The sequence below is a fragment of the Pholcus phalangioides genome, unplaced genomic scaffold (assembly GCF_987345545.1).
Source record: "Pholcus phalangioides strain wild (caught in Gottingen) unplaced genomic scaffold, Ppha-v1.0 ptg000013l_1, whole genome shotgun sequence".
NCBI lineage: Eukaryota > Metazoa > Arthropoda > Arachnida > Araneae > Pholcidae > Pholcus > Pholcus phalangioides.
Window position 1 is genome coordinate 18,392,662 of NW_028301606.1, and position 21,246 is coordinate 18,413,907.

At 37.6% G+C, this 21,246-nt stretch overlaps 1 protein-coding gene across 1 annotated transcript in view; it reads left to right on the top strand.

Annotated features, from left to right (window-relative positions):
* Positions 1 to 2,063: 2,063 nt before the first annotated feature.
* Positions 2,064 to 21,246, top strand: part of LOC149078698 (uncharacterized) — an 80,644-nt gene continuing 61,461 nt past the window's right edge. Inside the window, exons 1-3 of the mRNA XM_089241394.1 lie at positions 2,064 to 2,076; positions 2,167 to 2,202; positions 7,416 to 7,466. Coding sequence (XP_089097520.1) covers positions 2,064 to 2,076; positions 2,167 to 2,202; positions 7,416 to 7,466 — 100 coding nt within the window. The remainder of the gene's footprint in view (positions 2,077 to 2,166; positions 2,203 to 7,415; positions 7,467 to 21,246) is intronic.

Below are 21,246 nucleotides of genomic sequence, written 5' to 3' on the forward strand. Positions count from 1 at the left end.
CACTTGGTACCTAATTAGGATGTCCGCTTAGCTAAAAACACTCACGCGTCTATTTTAAACGTTGGGCGCCAATGTGACGATTGGTGAGGTGTATACGAAGCGACGAACATGAAGCATTCCTTTATTCTGCATTAACCTGCGAAACATACAACCCTTCGTGATGAAGGTTAAAATCGAACTCTCGAGAATGTCTTCTTCTCTCGATACAACTTAAATCTTACGTGTCTCGTGAATAAAAGTATTACTGTACATCCTTGTTAACAGCTTGCCTGTTACAGTTGCTAAATTCTATCGCTAAATGCTAAATTCTGTTGCTAAATGCTAAATTCTGTTGCTAAATGCTAAATTCTGTTGCTAAATGCTAAATTCTGTTGCTAAATGCTAAATTCTGTTGCTAAATGCTAAATTCTATTGCTGGATTCTGTTGGTAAATTCTATTGCTAAATACTAAATTCTATTGCGGGATTCTGTTGCTAAATTCTATTGCTAAATACTAAATTCTTTTGCTAAATGCTAAATTATGTTGCTTAAAGCTACATTCTATTAGTAAATACTAAACTCTATAATTTATTTCGATTAATTGCATTACCTAATGCTGTTTTTCAAATTTTTCTCATTCCCGAAAACTTCGACTTAAAAGAAGAAAACTTCGTATCAAAGAAAAATTTTAATACAGTAAAATTTCGGTAAACCATCACCGTCCTGATCGGGACTTAGACGGATAACCGAAATCTCCTAATACATATACGTACAGTAACGTGATTTCACTGCGGGCTGGGACAAAAATAAAATGCGTTAAAAGTGAATAATACATGCATATTATATTTAATTTTAGAAAACGATCAATATAAGGTCAGCCCACTCAGAGTGGCGACATTGAAAATAGCGTCCATTAAGTTGTATCCCTTCCAATATTCTTAGACAGTCATCGCACAGAGCCGTCATTTCAACTTTTTCCGGGGGGGGGGGGGAAGGACATGTGCTCAATGTATGTATATATATATATATATCATTAGTGTATTTTCAAAAACCAGGGGGTCACCCCCCCCCTATGCCCCCCCCCCCTAAATGACGGGCCTGACATTATATCATCAAATAAGAACAAGCCATCCGCAAGCTAATTCAATTATGCCCGATTCCATAGGCTGGGTAAGTAGAGTTGCATTCGCTTTGAGAAAGAGGCATGTTATTTTGCCATTATCACTATTGAGTTCACAAGAGGCATTGTCCATTAACAGCGGTGCTTCTTGCGGCAACTGCTTTTCGGCCATATGAGCTTTAACTTAAGGCACGAAAATGTTGTGGAACCATTCTCAAAAAAAAAAAAGAAAAGAAAAATGGTTGGTCCATCCAAGCACTTTTTTGGAAATACTAGTTCACAGGCCATGCGTTCATATTTAAATTTTTGAAAGCACGTGGCTTTTTGGATTCACCAATTAAAAGAAGGGGTAATCTATGATTGCCGGTGGCATTTGCACAGACCATAGCAGTGATCCGATCTTTTTGGACCTTGAAATCTGGGGCTTTTTTTCCGTATTTTTTTAGACACTGACGGATAACAGAAGCTGACTGTTAAACGAGTGGCGGTTAATCGAAGTTTTACTGTACTAGAATACAGAAAAGTTCTCGGGCTAAGTCGAAAACCTCTATTGCTAAATGTTAAATTCTGTTGCTATATTCTATCGGTAAATGCTCAATTCTGTTGCTATATTCTATTGGTAAATGCTAAGTTTTGTTGCTATATTTTATTCGTAAATGATAAATTCTGTTGATATGTTGTATTAATAAATTCTAAATTCTGTTGCTGAATTCTATGGCTAGATGCTAAATTCTGTTGCTAGATGCTAAATTCTGTTGCTGAATTCTGTTGCTAGATGCTAAATTCTGTTGCAGTAATTGATAATAGTTGAAACAGTTGCTAAGGTTTTTTAAACTATTATTCCAGTCAACTTTGACCTATCGCGAATTGACTGCATATGTAAAATAAATCGCTATTGAGTATTACGTACGCATGTGTTATAGCATGCCTCATGCGTGTGTCATTGGTTTTTTTTTTTGTTAGCATGAATGCGCATGGTTTTGATTTGGCACGAAGAATTTTCAATGGAATTTATATAAAATTTTGTTTAAGAAATAAATTTTCATTATAATAACATGTTATTTTAGAATGCCTTGTATGTCCAAGCCATTGTGACGAGGAATGTGAGTTATTTTTTTCCTCTTACTTTATTTTCAATTTATTGTACTGCTATTATGGCCCACAAAATCATGGGTGTTGTGTGACTCAAATAATATAATATATAATTTGATGGCTAATAATCAACATTTTTTTTTTCACATACTAAATTCATTATAGAAAGACGTGGGAAAAAGTACGGGGCTTGCGAAAAATCCCAGTCCAGGAGACATGTTCCAAGATGTGGGGAACATGACTGTTAGCTCGTGTTTGAATCATAATTGAATCTTGTTTTAAATTACTTAAATTCATTAACCGTAGGGTTGCTAAGGTTTTTTGCATCCAAAAAACCACATTCCGTAGTTTTTGCAATAATTTGTATCATTATATATGGAATAAGTTGAATAACTTAATTTAAATCATCGGAATAATTAGAATCATTTCACAAATAATCATATGTATATAATTTGCACATATATGATACATTTTAAATCTATATAAACCTGGACACAATTTTTGACCGTCGTTTGTCAATACACAGGTGCATGAGTATTCACTGCGTTCGAACCCCACAGTGGTGGTCGGCTGAAGTTGGTTTTCTGTGGTTCCCAACTTCAAGGCGCGAACGCGAGCCGATCTCCCCGTTAAAAATTCTCGCCACAGAGAGCAACAGGCGTACAACGTTACAAATATTCAATCATTACACTTCACTCACAGTTTGAAGTATAGATGGAAGCACTGAAATATCATACACAACACTAGCTACACAATCAGACTGTTAGGTGCACTCACTTTGTTCCAGACTCTGCCACGAAGCTGGGCTGGAAGAGATCTCGGCAACGGGATAAGTCCGGTGGTAGAGACCCTGGCGTTCATTCATTCAGGTGCATGAGTATTCTTTTCAATACAAATTGCTTCCCAACCTCTCTTTTTTTTGTATTTTAATGAAGTCGAGTGCAGTTTTGTTTGAATAGACATGTAAAACAATGAACAATATAATACCTCATATGAAATTATGGAATTTAATTTTTAATAAAACAAAATGTATTGACAATTGAAATCATATCACTATATATCATATTTATTTTTCGCTATATGTATATTTCTATACACAAGGTGAAATGAAATCAGTCAATGATTAAATGATTGAAAACGATGGATTTCAAAAAATTACTCCTTCCTCCCTCATGAAATTCCACACAACCAATTATTTTCCGTTAAGTTATAATTTTTTCGAGATTAAATAAGTATGAAAATAATGGAATAAGTAATATTGATTAATATGGAGATAGAAAAAGAAGTATCATACCATATATATATGCTAGCCCGAAATTGACCAATTCGTGAATTGGCCAATTTTGTTAAAAATTGACCCGGTCATTTCGCGAAGTGGTCAGTGTCCCTGGAAAAAGTCCGATCAAAAGACATGATTCAGGATCATCGTCAAGTTGGCGTTTTTATTCGTGATAATCATGTCCACGTTAGCTATGGCAACCAATCAAACTGCAGTCACGATTCGGTAATCATTTTTTTTCCCACCAAAATTTGGCAAAAGAACTATATGTTTATATAATTATTTTTGTAGCTTTTTCTCTCAAATTTCGCTCTTTTTCTCTCGTCACATGGAGCTAATTCATTAGAGCTGCTATATACAGACATGTTATCACGTTAGCGATTAAAAAAATGAATTTTGGCTCCTACCGAGCCTTCCTACATTAGCACATCGACCCTCGAGCTTTGGCCATTAATATCCGGCCACTTTGCTAAATGGCCGGCCAAAACCCGAATCATTTCTGCAATTCAGACTTTGACCAAAACTCTTCTCCGGCCCGTCACGATTTGGCAGCACTTTGGGCTTTGGCAGTAACATATGTATGGGGGTAACTAAGTAATTGCCCTTGCCACATTTTATCGGCAAACCGTTGATCCTAAAGTCCGCTCCAGATAACTTGGGTCCGGATGTAAATAAACCGTTGTACCAATTTCTGATATCACTCCGCATCCTTTATCTCTATTGGCTGAAATTTTACCCCCCCCCCCTTCATTACGAGTCCCGAATATGTGCGTTTTTCCCCCACAAACGTGAGATTGTAAATTCGTTATAAAAGAATTAGATGAAAAAAACAATTTCACTGTTTTAAAAATTTCGTTTAAATAAAAACAGTTGATAACTATAATTAAAATAGAAAGAGGTATATGTCTCTCTCAAACAAAAATCGATAAGGTATTCTGTCGTTATCGTAGCACTTTCCTCGAGTTGGGATGGCAGGGCTCCAGCCCAGGTGCCTGGGACAATCCTTGTCATTTTTTTCACGCTACACGTTTATTATATAGAAGAGCTGTTGAAAGGTTGGTCTGAGTGCCGCCAAAGATCCCAGCCTGGGAGGGGAGGGATCTTGCAGCAGGATGTGGGCGCCATGGTCGTTATAAAAGTTTGTGAGACCTCATTTTACGGCAGATAGTGAGAAAAATCCTCATTCTTTCTTATTACTTTTTTTCTTCTTCAAAATTCTACAATTCAATTCTGAGCTAATTTACGCCATATGATTTTCCTGGGTCGGATATGCTACCAATTATAACATAAAACAAATTATGAACAACTTATCGTTGTGTTGCCGTTTTTTATTTTTCTTGCGGGTCTGTATTATTAAATATTTGGAGTATCCACGGGTTGTAGTAGTTCAAATTTAACTAGCGAGTCTTCCACATTATTTTGTTTCTTTACTTCGACCTGTTGTTGATACCCTGTTTTTTGTCGAGACAATTTCGGTTTTTTATCCATGCGTAGGTTGAAATGAGCCATGACTCCAACATCCAGCACCAGGAGTCACTGGATTGGGATCTTTAATGATCCCTCAGGCCAGACTTTCTCACAGCATAGTGAATCTATAGTGGCTGTCGTAATGAGGCTAACTGAATAAAAATTTAACAGCACGCTTTCGAACCAGATTTTCATAACTTTACCTTCGTGTCTTTTAGATGATCCTCAGACTTTTTCGGCTCACCGCCTTCGATAAAACGAATGATACTTCCTCCCAACTAGCCGCACAAACAGAAATGCGAATTATTTGGAAATGCGTATATTCACCACGATAAGTGACTCCCGTTCCGTTCAGTGTATGTAAAAGCGTGTGGGTGAGGAAAAAGTTTTTGTTGACAGAAACTTTGTTTATAGGAGTCGCAAAGTAGCTGCAAAGAAATGAGTTTTCAAATGGCTCTGCCAAACAAGATAGACACGCACATTTAATGATACCATATTTGTCATCAAACGATGAAGAAAAAAGCTCCTTTTTTGCAAGAGATCTTGAAGAAGCGTATACAAATTTATATCAAATCTGTTTGCAAATATAAGAATATTAATAATAATAAAATGATACTTCTGTTAAAAAAGGGACAGTAATGTTTGAGTGAGGAAGGCGTATCCTGTCAACACCCACCCTGAAGTTATAGCAGCAAAAATGCTTTGACCGATCTTTAAAAAATATTTTCCCGTTCTCCAGATAACTTTGAAATAATACGGAATAAATATTTTAAAAAAAATATGAGGTATTTTATGATACGAGGGGCAAACTATATTTTTCGCGGTGTTGTACTGCAACAAAGGTGAAACTTTAACCAATCATTTCGAGTATCGCGCACGAGCTTTTGTTGGCATTCGGACCGAAGTTAGAAGGAACAAAGTTTGCAGACATACTTGCAATTAAGAAAAAGTATATATCCAAACAACACGTGTAGAACTCAGATACTTAATTTATGTGTTTCAAGGGGTTGTATAGTTTTAAAAATCAAAAAAACGTTACTTTTTCCTTGCATTTTAGAATTTTCTCCGGCACGACCACACCCTCCGAAGGAATGAGCTAAAATCCCGTAAGCGACAGAGACTGGTCGTGCTCGATCTGTCCTGTTCTACATCAATTAATATTTTTTTCTGATCCGTTCATATTTAGCATAAGAAAGCAGCGATAGAAAAAGAAAATGTAAGGTGACCACAAAGCCTCTTCAATTACATAAAACTGGTTTTGACTGTTTGAGCGATATTGTTCATAAATCATAATAATGACTATACTATTATTATGGTATACATTAACAGTTGTGACCAAAAGGTTTTGCACCCAGATTTCGAGCAGAACTATTTTTCCTTTCAGTACGAAATTTTTATTGCAAATTTCTGTGTTTAAAGTAGGTTTCATGCATATTTTAACTTGCTTTTTACTAATCTGTTTTTACTTATTTTTCAAATGCGAAATCTTTTTGAATTATGAATTAATTTTCCGTATGCAACATTTTTACGTCATTAAAGGTCTTTTAATATCATGTCTCAGCAGTATTCTCATGTTACTTCAATTCAAATATTATATATGTGATGATGGGATATCATGAGCAAATGATAATTTTTTTTAGCAATTCTCCCAATAGCCAAAGAAAAACATAATTTTTTAAGCATTTCACTTAATTAAAATCCCTTCAATTGCATAATCTGCAGTCTGCTGTTAAAAAAAAGCATGATATTTCTTATTTCAAAAATTTTTCAAGAATATGCAATATACCTTTATTTCAAGACGATGAAGGACTTTTGACCACGTTTTTTTTGCATGACGCACCACCACGCGTCGTCCGAATTCGTTGCGAAAAGCCTGAGCATAAAATTATCAAGGTGGTGTATATAAAAAGCAATGGAATCTTCATATTTCATTACTTTCAAATATTAAAATCTGCATTCATTTTTCTCGTGATCGGAGATACTATAGGAATTAGCCGAAGTGTGGCACATATACAGGGTGCATTCACCAATGTTTGCTTACGATATTCTGGTAATTACAATTAGCGTAGGTCAGCGGTTCTCAACCGGTGCTCCGCGGAGCCCTTGGCGCTCCTTGTGCACTTTACAGGGGCTCCGCGAGGAAAGTAAAGCGCTAGAGGAATATAAAAAAAAAACCAGAAAAGTTAAAAAAAAATAATTATAAATATTTTTAAATAGTAAAAATAAATCAGTAACTTCGATGGATAATTAAAAATTGGGTCTACGGGGCTCCGCCATAGAATTTTTTTTAATAAAAAGGGCTCCCGTGAGTCAAAGAAGGTTGAGAACCGCTGGCCTAGATTATTGAAAACCGGTAGCGTGTTTATTTGCTGACGAGCTCCATGATATCACTAAATACTAAATATTTTTATGTTATTTGCTGCTATTGTCAGTGTTTTGTTATTTAATTTCCTCAAACTGTTCTGTTTTGTTTTCTAGTCGACGCAAGGTTTCATGCCTGTGTACAGTGCTTTCAAGATTCAGTAGATCGTAAGTTCTTTTTTCCCCTCTCTCCATATCGCTAAGTATATGGAGTTCACTAGTTAAAATCAATTTGTTTTTTTTTTTGTTTTTTTGGAATTTGTATTTAACAAGTGAATGAATGAGCACATAGTGCAAGAAATTGCTAAAGTACATACTTTTATATACAGACCCCGTGCAGCTTTATTTTTAATTTCACAATATTAATGATTTTGGGTATGTGTTGATGGATGTCATGTTGTTAAAAAAATGTATAAATAAATACAAAAATCAGTCATAACCCCCCCCCCCATAACACAAAGGGTATATCTATCAATTTTATATATATATAAATATTTTTACGGTTTATTTCTTAATTTTTTGAGTCAAAATTTGATGGGTGTCACAGTAATCTTCGGAAGCGGGAATGTTGTTACCTTTTCGTCGATTGGGGTAGCCATTTATGTAATTGATGTAAGGAATCTTTGTATATGCATAATCATGAGTGTTCTTTTAAGGAAAACAGTTGTATTTCTATCCCGTATTCATCAGTGCTATTATAAAGGTGCATGTCATTTATGCATATTGTTTAGGTGCATTTTGTTTTTGAACATTATGTTATACATGCATAATATTCTGCCAATTTATATCATTTAGATGCATATTATTTAGGTGCACATCATTTATACATATTATTTTTCAATATTATATAGTGAATATTATTCATGTATATTATTTGTATGCAAGTGGATATCATTGATGCATATAAAGTTTTGGTGGGTTTTATTTATAAACGTTTGTTGTTATTTTTACTTGGGGGAGCAGCATTACCTTCTACACCTTCATGAACTCTCGCCTAGCAATGAAGTGCCGCAATATTTCATTATTTGATCTTCGATTTCACTTCACCTGAAAATCTTGATGATGTGCTTTGGTAAACATAGATATGTACTCATTGCTCTTTCAAACTGATCCGCCTCAATCCATTCAACATACTCATTCTAGCACTAACTTAATAGTTTCACATCTGAATTATATTTCTTTAAAATTTTAGTTGTTGGGACTGTGTGGAGAACTCAAATAATGCACAGGCACATGATAACGGACAAAAGATTAGCGATTTATTTCGTGAGAGGACATACATATACAGGTTTTATTCAAGCACCTTTTTATACAAATTATTTTTAAGCGCCATTCATCCATTACTATCGAAGATTAGCTTTTCCCTTTCAAAAATCATTTGGTGTCTATGAGAACTCCCTTTCTCCATCAACTACCAGCATCTCCTCGAACAAAAGTAACTCCACTCATATTTGTGAAAACAAACAATATATTTAATTACCAACTCAGAGTACAAGAAAACTCCATTTCTCTCTCTCTCGAGCACACACACATAATACATAAAAAAGAAAAACCCTCCGGCCTTCGTCACCAGAGATGCATCCCCCTACGTCTCTTCTTTTTCTGTTCCTCCGGGGCCCCCAACAAGAATTCAACATTTTTATAGTTTTTAACTTCGCCGGATCAGGACCATGTTTCCCTGAACCAATCTCGTGTCCCAGATACTTCACTTCCGATCTCCCAAATGTACATTTCTCCAGATTGGCCGAGAAGTTCAAAGATTTTAAAGTGTTCAGCACTGTTTCTAAGTGACTCGTATGCTCTTCCCAATTACCTGAATAAAGAACGATATCATCTATGAAACTCTCTGCGTACCCACTATGTATTCTCAAAGCCTGGTTCATATCGTCCTTTGGAACGTTGCCGCCGCCCCCGATAAACCAAATGGCATCACCTTCCACTGGTATTGGCCACTTGGTGATACGAAACTTGTCAACTCTCTACAACCCTTATCAAAAGGAATTTCCCAATATCCTTTCAAAATATCTAGAGTAGTCAAGTAACTTGCCGCTCCTGCTTTGTACTTCAATTCTTCGGAACTCTGCATTGGAAATGGGACCACCTTACTAGCTGCGTTAAGTGCCCGATAGTCACAACAAAGTCTTATAGTACCATCTTTCTTGGCCACACACACAATAGGGTACACTATCTCAGCTCTAGATGGTTCAATTAGACCCCTATCCATCAACTCCCCAATCTGGCGTTCAACTTGAGGTTTCAGTGCTTCTGGAACTCTGTAGATGTAGGGCTGTTTCCTTGTTATTCCCGGTTTCAGCTGGATTAAGTGAGACCCTACTTTGGCACGTTTTATTTCCCCTTCAAACACGGTTTGAAACTTCCCGATAATTTTTTTCAGATCCCTGACTTGTTTTTCATCCAAATGGCTTAATTTTTCCATTCCGTTAGATTTTTCTAACAAACCGTCTACTTTCCGATGCTCCACGGGGACATGCCGAATTTCGCCAAACTCATCGTCTTCCTCATAGATTAAACCCACCGCCCGTATCGGCTGTATGCATTTGCGTAATTTGTTCTGGTGTAAATTCCGTACGCTTCCGTCGGGCAACCTAACAAAATATGAATGGGGACCCCTGATGTCTACGATCTCTCCTGGACCACTCCATTTTGAACAAAGCTTGTTTGTTAAATCTGGGATAAGGACTACCACCTCATCACCAACTTCGAATCTTTCATCCTTAGATCGCAAACTATAATGATTTACATACTTTTCTTGTTGTTTATTAACAGTTGTAGACACAAATTGTTCTGCTGCCGCTATATTTTCCCGAAGGGATCGCAAATACTGTGACACAGAACCTCCAATACCCTGTGGCAAAACCTCATCATCTTCCCAACTAGACCTTAGTATGGCCAAAGGACCTATGGGCATATGACCATGCACAAGCAAAAATGGGGGTACTCCAGTCGTTGAATTGGGAACTTCTCGGTAAGCCCACGGTAAGAACGGTAATTGCTTATCCCATGCTCTACCATGACTACGAATTGCGTGATGCAGCATGTTTTTCATCGTTCCAACGAAACGCTCAACCAGCCCATTCGACTGTGGATAACCCGGAGTAGAGAACTTAGGGCAGCACCCCAGTCTACTCAAAAATTCCTGTGTGAGACTCGCAGAAAAATTTGTAGCATTATCCATCGCTATAATTCTCGATATTCCCGTTCGCATGAAAATTTGGATAAAAGCGTCGTAAGTAGCCTTAGCAGTTAAAGATTTAAGTGGTATAGCTTCCGGCCACCTACTGTGTTGGTCCATTATGCACAACACATAACTATGCCCTCTTGATGACTGAGGCTCGATGGGCCCTAACACATCCGCGTTGACCACCTGAAATGGTAACTCTGGCCTTCCTACAGCTTCGATGGATGCTCTATCTTTAATCTTCACTCTCCGACGCATCTGACAATCATGACATGACTCACACACTTTTTTAACATCAGCTATCAAACCATCCCATCAAAACGACAAGGCAATCCGGTCTCTGGTCTTCCTATAACCCAGATGACCCCCCGAAGTCTCGTGAGCCAATTTGAGAATTTCCTTTCTCCGGGATTGCGGAATCACCAACTGACTATATCCCTGGCCAGCTACGGACCCTGTATGATACAATATATCAGTTTGCAAATAATATCCATTCTTCCCCCGCCTGGCTTCCTCAAACGCTCTCTTCAAGGTTTCGTATTCTGCTTGTTCTCGCCTAAACTTCTGAGTCTGAGATAATGGGTTATTATTACCTCCTTCTCTCTCCCGGTGTACCTCAACACTTTCACTTGCCACTGGACACACAGGAACTACCAGCCCGGCATCACCACCTTTCCTCGTAACATCCGCTGATTCCGCCGTGACCTCACCCCCTTCCCGCTCCTCCAGTTCTCTAATTTCTTCAATTACCCCATGACCACTACTTGGTCTGAAGAAATCAGTCTCTTCTCCAAGGTACTTTATTTTTTGATCCTTTAACAATCTATACACCTCTGGTGTTATCAATGCCATTTCGTTCAGATTTTCAGCCACTGCTACGTGAACATTCACAAAGGGTATTATTTCCCCCTCCTCCGTCCATAAACTTCAGGGCAATGTTACTAATTTAGATTCTATTTGTAGTCCAAAAGCAGGTCTCAACATAACCTTACCAGCTGATTCGAGATACTCCTTGGGAACCAAGCATTGTCGTAACACTGAGATTTCGGCACCACTATCCACAATGCCCTGAAACTTTACCGGACCGATTGCCAACTCAATCTTTGGTAAACCCTCATCCGTTCCTCTGTCTACTACCTCGTCCATCAGTTCCATGGTACTTTCCACTAGAGCGCATGCTTTGTCCCTCTCTTCATTGCTCTTGACTACAGATTTTGCGATAGTGTTTATTCTTGGGCAAAACTTCCGAATATGACATTCCTGATTGCATTTGAAACACTTAACAACCCTACCCTGTACCGTTTTAATGAATAAACCTTGAAAATCACCAATCTTCCCAGACCTAGCATCAGAACTTCCTAGTCTACCCTTTATATAGTTCGAATGTGGGGTTATGCCTGCTAATACAAAATTGTCCAGCTCTCTAGCTAACTCTTCCCTCGACAACCAAGTTTCGGTTTCTTTCAAATAGATATGAGACTTGACATCCCTAGGCAGATTATCCTTAACTCTATCTACTACCAACAGGTCCCTCAACATTTCCAAAGTATCCACTTGTCTAGATTCCAAATACAATTCTCATGCGTGTTCCAATCTATTCATATACTGAGTATACGACTCATTGACCCTTTTTTCACATTTTTCCAGGTTCTTTTTATGTTATAGGGGAGTGATTTGGTGTTCCTTGAGCACACAGCCTTTAATTTTTGTATAGTCATCCAACTCATCACCAGTCAACATAGTGCTCAATCCCTTTATCCTTCCCTTTAGAGTGTACAACATAATCTTACCCTGATAAGATTCCGGGACTTCATACAATTTGAACACGGTCTCTACCTGGTGAAAGAAAAATGACCATTCCTCAGATCGCTCTGGTGGCTCCGGTAGGACTCCCTTGATAACCTTAAACAAATCCATAAAGTTATTGCCAGCCCTATTCACACTGTTACCAGACGCTGAAACCAAATTTTCTTCTCCCCTTTGAGCACCATTCTGATTTTCCAGTTGTCTTAATCTCATCTCATTTTCTTGCCTTTTCAACTCAAACTCCCGTTCTTCTCTTTTCGATTTTTCCTCACTTTCCTGCTTTTGCAACTCATACTCCCGTTTTTCCTTTCCTAGCCTTTCATCGACTATCGCCTTCGCTAACTCTCTCACCGCCTCTTCGTCAAATTTGTCAGACCTCAATATAATTTCTTTAAATATCATACACCTTTGTATTTGGTGGTACCTCCACTCCTATCCCTTCCGCCAAAACAAGTAAATCTTCCTTCCTTGCCTTACCGAAACAAGCCATGATTTTTTTCCCCTTTTTATCTTCTTATAATTATGCAATAATAATAACTATGCATACATAATTCATACAAAAAAAATTTTACCTGTATATAATATATACGCATACGTAAAACTTCTATTACTCATGAATACACTACAAATGGCTCAAAGAACACAAATACAGGGATTCACTCACCCTGTGTATGAATGACCTTTGTTAGATATTGATTACAGACCTTGTTGTTTTCCTCGAGATTCGACGTAGAGAGATATATTGCCTCGTTGACGGACGTTTAATCACTAATCACCTCACCGACGATTGCTGATCCTCCATCATCCCGTTGATACAAGCACACTGGTCGGATGTCACCATCGACAATCGCTGACTATCCCTAGTTATTTCCCGATGTTGAATCCCTGATGCCATCACCAGCGACGATCGCTGACCATCCTGTTGACGAAACCACACTCGTCGCGCATCAAACAACCATCAAGCCTAGCGCGTCTTGACATGGAATGGAAGCCATGACACCGGAAATTCGCTACGAAGATACAGCGTTCTCACGGAAAGTTTATTCTAAATTGGTTCGAATCCACTGCGACTGCAACACTATGAGAACTCCCTTTCTCCATCAACTACCAGCATCTCCTCGAACAAAAGTAACTCCACTCATATTTGTGAAAACAAACAATATATTTAATTACCAACTGAGAGTACAAGAAAACCACATTCTCTCTCTCTCTCTCTCTCTCCAGCACACACACATAATGCATAAAAAAAAAAAAAAAAACCCCGGCCTTCGTCACCAGAGATGCATCCCCCTATGGCCGAACACATACTGGGGAGCGGAACAAAGCGAGCGATTTCAAAAGAGAAAATACATCGATGCTCATGTCGATGTCCCCACACATACTGAACTGACGATGCAGAAGAGAGCGAAAATGACCGCAGGCGTTTTGAAAGGTAAAGAAGAAAAGCCTTTGAGCGGGAAACGTGACATCTCGCAAACTAGTAACCCTACCAGCCTGTTCATGCCAAATCAATCAGTTTGGTAATATTGGAGGATTCCAATAAAATAAACGCGTTAATCCTCAAAACAGTAAAATTCCTGATATATGTTTTTAATGACTTCATGTATCAAGCCGTTGTTTCGGATATTATTGCGTAGTATGTGTAAAGATTGAAGTAATTATACTTCAATCAAGATATGGACTCTGAATAAAAATACATGCCTATAATTCGCAGAAGCTAATTTTGATACTTTCTAAAGAAAATATCACCGTTAATGAGATGAAGCGAGAAGTTATCCATACACCTCGATGACGCAACCATAATTATTTTTGTGGGCACTGTACATTATTTTATATATTTTTTTTTCTTTCACGTGGTCACCGCTCTCCATATGAGGTTACTGCATAGCAGATGTATTAACATCCATACTTTTTTACGGGCATCCTGTTTCAGCCCCATCGTTGGGTATTTTGCCTGTTGTTGCCTCTGAATATGTATCTATCTATAAATCTGTGAAAAATTATGTTATTGCAAATTAATTTTTGGAACATTTATTTCCATTTCAAATTCTTGGAGGAAAAAAAACTGTATATAGTACTCATCCCTATGCACGGCATGCTAGGGCAGAGGCGTACGCAAGAGAAGGGCGTAGGGGGTTCATGCATTGCTCCCTAAGCTAACCAAGAATTAGGAACAATTTCAATGTATCGGTGAAAGAAAATACCTTTCATATACTATTTGAATCTATTTCTGTTAATTTAAATGCTTTTTGAATGTTGATTACTCAAACTGCTCGGGAAGAAAAATTTTTGGCCTCTTCCAAAGGTCAATTATGCGTATGCCCCTGCCCTGGAATGGAGTGCTGCGGCATGGTCGGGAATAGTATTTTTGCCCCCCCCCCCGACTTTAAAATTCGATAATTTTAGAAAGGTGTTCTTTGTTCCCAGCTAAAACTCCCACCCCAAAATGTTCCTGCCCGGGGCAGTTGCACCTTCTCGTCTTCCTCTAGTACCGAGCCCTTTGTTGCGGAGCCACCTTTTTTTTGTAATCATTTTTTAAATGAACGTAACAAATTTTGATAAATTCACAATAAAAATTTCAAAATTAGACTTTCCTGAAAGTATGGTCAAACTTCTTGGTAAATTGGAATCTATTCCAAATTGTAAAATTTTGGTTCCAAAGAGATGCTTCCATGGTTGGAAAAAATTCCCATTAAAGAAAACGGTGAACACGCAATGTTTGTGCAATGAAATGCTGCAACGAAGGCGTTATAGCAGCGCAGCAGACGTGTTACATTCTGTGGCACCTGAGCGCCGGACGGTACCGTCGAGATACAGATGTGTTAATGAAGTGTTAAATTTCACAAAGGGCCCCGATGGGTTCCCTATGGTAAAAAATTCTTTAGTGCGGCAAAAAGACTTCACAAAAGGGTAAGAAGAGTTGGTTTTTCTTTCATTATTAGTAGAGAAATAGTAGTTGCTCTTTCAAAAAAAGTAGAGTGTCGGTAATATCAGTGTAAAAAACATGTTTATTGTTGCGCTGGAAAAACAAGAATCAAATCAAAAGTTTTCCTACAACAGTATATTCCTTCAGCTTCTCCCTCTAATAAACAACATAAGAACCTTTACTGGATTCCGATCATATGACATTTGTAAGAGAAGACAATGAAATGCTCATTATTCTTAATACTCACCTGTATTTAATAATTTTAGAATAGTTTATCATACACACAACACAAATGATACAAATACATACGCCCCAACACACAAATTGCCCAACAAGGTGAATGGCTGAAAACGATTGTTATTAGCCATAAATGTATACGTGGTTGTTAATCACAAATTATCAGAGTGGATCCATTATTTATGACATCCCAGAATTATAGATTCCTCCTATATGCAGGGCCGTCTTAAGAGCATCATGGGCCCGAATGATTTTTTTGAGGCCCTACCAGACAAATTCTCGAAAATCTCAACCAGATCTCTTTTTTGTGAGGCCCCTTTTTTTTTCTTGAGGTCCCCGGGCCATGCTCGAGTGGGCCCATGTTAAGATGGCGCTGGCTATATCCGGCAGGTTCTGTGCATAACAAATTTCAATTAAAGCGCGGATGATGAAATAAACTGGTTTAGATTTTGTAAGAAATACAGAGATATATTGTGTGTGAGATGTTCATATGTAATCAGGAAAAAAAATCTGGTGTCTCTCTCGTAACAGACGGCATTCAAATTCACAGAAATAACAGACATACAGAACAATAAAATACAAGCAAAAAAAAAAAAAAAACAGAAACCATATTTCGATAATGGTAGCAAGCGATGGGCAATCGTCACGGTGTTTATCCGTTTCCTTAAAACCCAGGAGTTTCTCAAACATTTTCCACCCGCGCCACCCATACGAAGAGCAGTTATAGGCAACTGCTGTTGTAGGTACTGCGTTGATTTCGATGTGTTTGTAGCAGGATTGTAAAAAACCCGGGTTTTAAAAAAAAGAAAAAAAACTAGCCCGGGCGGGTTTTTCTAAAAAACCCGAGTTTTTTGGGCAAAATGGGGAAAATTGAATTTTCTTTTTCCACAACCACAAAATATCTAATTTAAACATGTGTACATCTTACACACACATTATGCCTAAATACACTGCTGGCCACCGTAAATGCAACACCCTGAAGGAAGCATGCAAATAATATGAAATTTACAACATGCATTAGCGGAGGTGAGATATGCAAATGATTAGAATTTCGGCGCAGACGCACATCACGCGCGCCTGTGGCGCCACTTCAAAGCGCTATTTAAGGCTTGGAGATTTCGACGATTGGAAAATTGGAAAATTTGACGGCAATTGTGTTTTTCTTGTGGTTTTTTCAAAAAAACGATCAATTATGCCTCGTAGAAAACAGCGATCATCTTTTGATCAAGTATCCGAGTTCGACAGAGGAAGGATAGTGGCCTACCGAGATTGTGGATTATCTTTCAGGGAAATCGGTAGTCGTGTTGGACGAAACCAAACAACTGTAATGCGGATATGTGATCGTTGGATGCAGGAGGGTACGACGGACCGACGTGTTCGATCGCATCCACCTCAGTGCACCACTTCACGTGATGACAGGCGTATTGTGCGTATGGCAGTGACGGATCGCTCAGCCACATCACGAACCATAGCACAGCACATTCAGTCTGTACCGCATCATCCAGTGTCTGCGCGTACCATTCGACGCCGTTTACAGCAGAGTGGTCTGTCCGCAAGACGTCCATTGCTTCGTCTACCCTTGACGCAGAACCACAGACGTCTCCGCCGCCAATGGTGCGATGAAAGAAGGATGTGGACGGCACAATGGAATGAAATTGTCTTTACTGACGAGTCACGCTTCTGTTTGCAACACCACGATGGTCGGATTCGAGTCTGGAGACACCGTGGAGAGAGGATGCTGAACAGCTACGTTATGCACCGCCACACTGGTCCTGCACCGGGTATCACTCTCGCACTCCTCTAGTACGCATTGCCGGTACTTTAAAAAGCCAGCGCTACATCTCCGAGGTGTTGGAGCCAGTTGTCCTTCCTTACCTTCAGGGCTTGCCCACAGCCATATTTCAACAGGATAATGCGCGACCACACGTGGCACGCATTGTCCAAAGGTTCTTCGTCAATCGCCAGATTGAATTGCTTCCCTGGCCAGCTCGCTCTCCGGATCTTTCGCCGATAGAAAACATGTGGTCGATGGTTGCTCAACGATTGACCCAGATTACATCCCCAGCTGCCACACCAGATCAACTTTGGCAACGCGTGGAAGCTGCTTGGTCTGCTGTACCACAAGAACACATCCAAAGTCTCTTTGAATCAATGTCGAGGCGTGTGGCAGCGGTGATCTCCAACAATGGCGGCTACTCTGGCTACTGATTTTGGCAGGAACCACACTTCACAGAAGTCTATAAATTTAATCATTTGATGCTTGGTCAACATGTTATCTACAAAATAAATATTGTTGCGATATCTCTTGTCTTTCTTGGTGTTGCAATTTGGGTGGCCAGCAGTGTATATATTTTTAGTGCATGTTAAACTATGTATTTGATTAATAAAATTGGGAATAATAAAATAAGAGAATAATTGTTCAGTTACAGCCCAGGCGAGATTTTTGGGCAAAATGGAAGGAAAATTTAATTTTCTTTTTCCACAACTTCAAAATATGTAACCTAAACATGTATGTACAACAGGGTGGGTTGAAAAAAAATGAAGTTTCATTTTCAAATTGCTATAGTGCGGAAAAGTTGCCTCTTTTAATAAGAAGAAAAACAACAAAAAATTTTAAGATCAGTTGATATCTTCCGGTCGCGCATACTACTTGAAGATTATGAAAATTGACAAAATTGAACATTTTTCTTAATATTTTTAATATTACTTAAAACGATCGGCATGCAAAAGTTTGTTATGTTTATTTTATGGTTCAATAAAGTAAAATAAATTAAAACATCATTGATATTTCAATGTTTATCGGTCGCGCAATGTGTTCCAAAAACTGGAATTGACCAAATATTTGCAAGTTTCATTGTGCAAAAGTTAGACTTTAAATGTGAACACTTGGAAAAGAAACAATAGAAGAAACTGTAAACCAGTAAATCCTAGTCACACAATTTTGGTAACTATAATGTGAATTGCATACACTCTCCTACTTTGGATATTTGATTGGATAGAGTGTCGGTGGAACTCGATGTGCAGCCACCTCTTCATTGTAAATTCTGGGTCATTTTGTTCTGACAAAGCATGCAAAGAGCTGCACAATGAAACTTGCAAAAATTTTGTCAATTCCAGTTTTTCGAACACATTGTGCGACCGATAAACATTGAGACATCAATGATCTTTTAATTTATTTTACTTTATTGAACCATAAAATAAGCATAAGAAACTTTTGCACATTGATCATCAAATTTTAAGTAATATTAAAAAAATTTAAGAAAAATGTTCAATTTTGTCAATTTTTATAAACTTCAAGTACGATGCATGACCGGAAAATGTCAATCGATTTTAAATTTATTTACGTCATTTTTCTTTTTATTAAAAGAAGCTACTTTTCCGCACTATAGCGATTTGCAAATAAAATATTTTTTTTCGATCCACCCTAATGCACATCCTTTACGTGTAAGCCTACATCTTATATTATGTCTAAATATACATTTTTGGTGAATGTTAAACTATGTATTTGATCAATAAAATTGACCATGATTATAAGTAAGGGAATAATTGTTCACACACAAACACACCCTTCTGTGTAATTATATCTGAACCTTGAGTTGTATGCAAAACTGCAGCAAGAAAATTGTTTGTGGTAAAAATAAATGAATTTGGAGATAATGAAAATTCTGAGAAATCAGAATGGTGCCTGAATTTTTTTTTTCTCCAAATTTTTCAGACCCCGCAGAAAATGCAACCAAAAGTGTCCTGATATGTCAAAAATGCAATCTTTCAGCTATGTAACCCGAACCACAGTTTTTTTTTTATAATCGAACCCAAACTTTCAGGAGCTAAAAAATCTCATGCTTCTCTTTTTCTTAAATTCCTCACTGTTAAAGAATATCCCTACTTCATTAAATTAAATTCTGAAATATTTTTAAAGGAGCAGTGATAATTAAAAAATGATCTGGCTAAGAGGAGGAGATAAGTCATTCTGAGGATTCCATACTCTGGAGGTGTTTTCCACTTGTCCAAATTAACCATTTTTGGGAACTTAAAACTACGGAATAACTTGAATTATCATTAAACATAAATGTCAATAGCATTATTATATATTAATATCACTTTATACAAGAAACCTGTCATGTATAGCAACAGACCTACAGAATGCCTTCATCTGGCTGACGAGTTTAACAGGCAAATTTTCTGGGTCGGGTTTGTATTATCAGCATCTTGAAAATTCAAGCTAAGGCTTATTTTCTGCTTAGGTGTTATTTTCACATAAGAAAAACTATACTTTTTATTCTGTTTCAATTGATGATGTTCGTTGCCAATGTTCAATTCAAGAATCCCACAGTTATTTTCTTTTCATTATTAGATAATGTTATTTTTGTCTCTTGATATTTCTGTTATCAAGTCTGATGTACCTGTATAAAACTTATAAAAAAGTATTGCAAAAACATGTAAATATTTTTTGAATGAAAATTCAGTTTACATACATTGGTTTACTTCTTCACAGATGCTTCAATTTATTTATAAAAGGATTTGTGTGTGTGTGTGAAAAATTATTGTGTATTATAAATAAATTTCTGTAGGTATGCTTATCACATATATCAGGTATATTTTTTAAACTAAGGTCCATGGTTACAATTTTCTGTTTGCGATTTCCTGTAAAATATTTTAATATGTGGATCTTATACCTAAATGCTGTTTGTGATTCCAAGAAATTATTTATTATCACATTTTTGTTCCTAAAAAATCATTAAAAAATATTTCAAAATATACATATTCTAAACACTGCACTATGCAGCAATTTTTGGAATACATAAACTAAGCTCAAACTAAAATTTTAACCTGAAAGTAACACATTTTCTTCGAAAACAAATAATATTCCCTAAAAAAACCCATTTTCCCCAAAAAAACCTGGGTGTTTTAGGCTAAAAAAACCCAGCCCGGGGAAGAAAATAGGTATCTACCCGGGGAGCAAATTTGACAACTCTGGTTTGTAGGGAGATATTATATTTCAGTCTCAAGACCGCATAATGATTTTATAGCGGTTTATCAGTTACCGCCCTGTACATTTTGCAGCCCAGGGCAAAGGCGTGAGCATGAAAAAAACATTGAGAGGGCTGAAAGTTGCCAGTCGTCTCGTGACGAGCCCGTATGTAGGAGGATGCAGTGCCCCGCGTTATCTATTCATTAATTGGAGAAGGGGGTTCTCAGTTCCTAACAAAATAATTTATGGGGGGGGGGGGTGTCTGAAATAGCCTTGCCCCTCCCCCCCCCAACCCGGTTCTGGTGCCTATGTCCCATTGCAGTACGTTTCTTATTAGAATCTATTGAGGGAAAATTGAAAGGATGTAATTTGCGCACCTTCTGATACAACTCCCGGTAGTATCAGAAGAAAAGTTTGCAAATTTTAGAGTAGAAAAATTAAGTGCTCAAGGTTTTGAAATTTATTAAGTTACACAATTTAACATAAGCCTCTATCGTGAATATACTGAAACGAGCGTTTCGCCCAAAATGGAACAATTTCCGGCTTTTCAGCTGATTTTTTTTTTACGGCGAGTTACAATGTACACCATTTTTTTATATCATTACCGTCTTTCTAGCTAAGATTAAATGCAAAATTTGATCGCAAAATATATTTTGCACTAAATTATTTAAGAAGTGTTAATTAATAAGTGTTGCGTTGATGTCAGCACAAATAAATTTAATTGCCCACTGTGAATGAAAACTTCGTATTTTGAAAGCTTCGTATCACGCAAAATATGTGAAATTTGATTCACTGGGCTGCGGTTCCG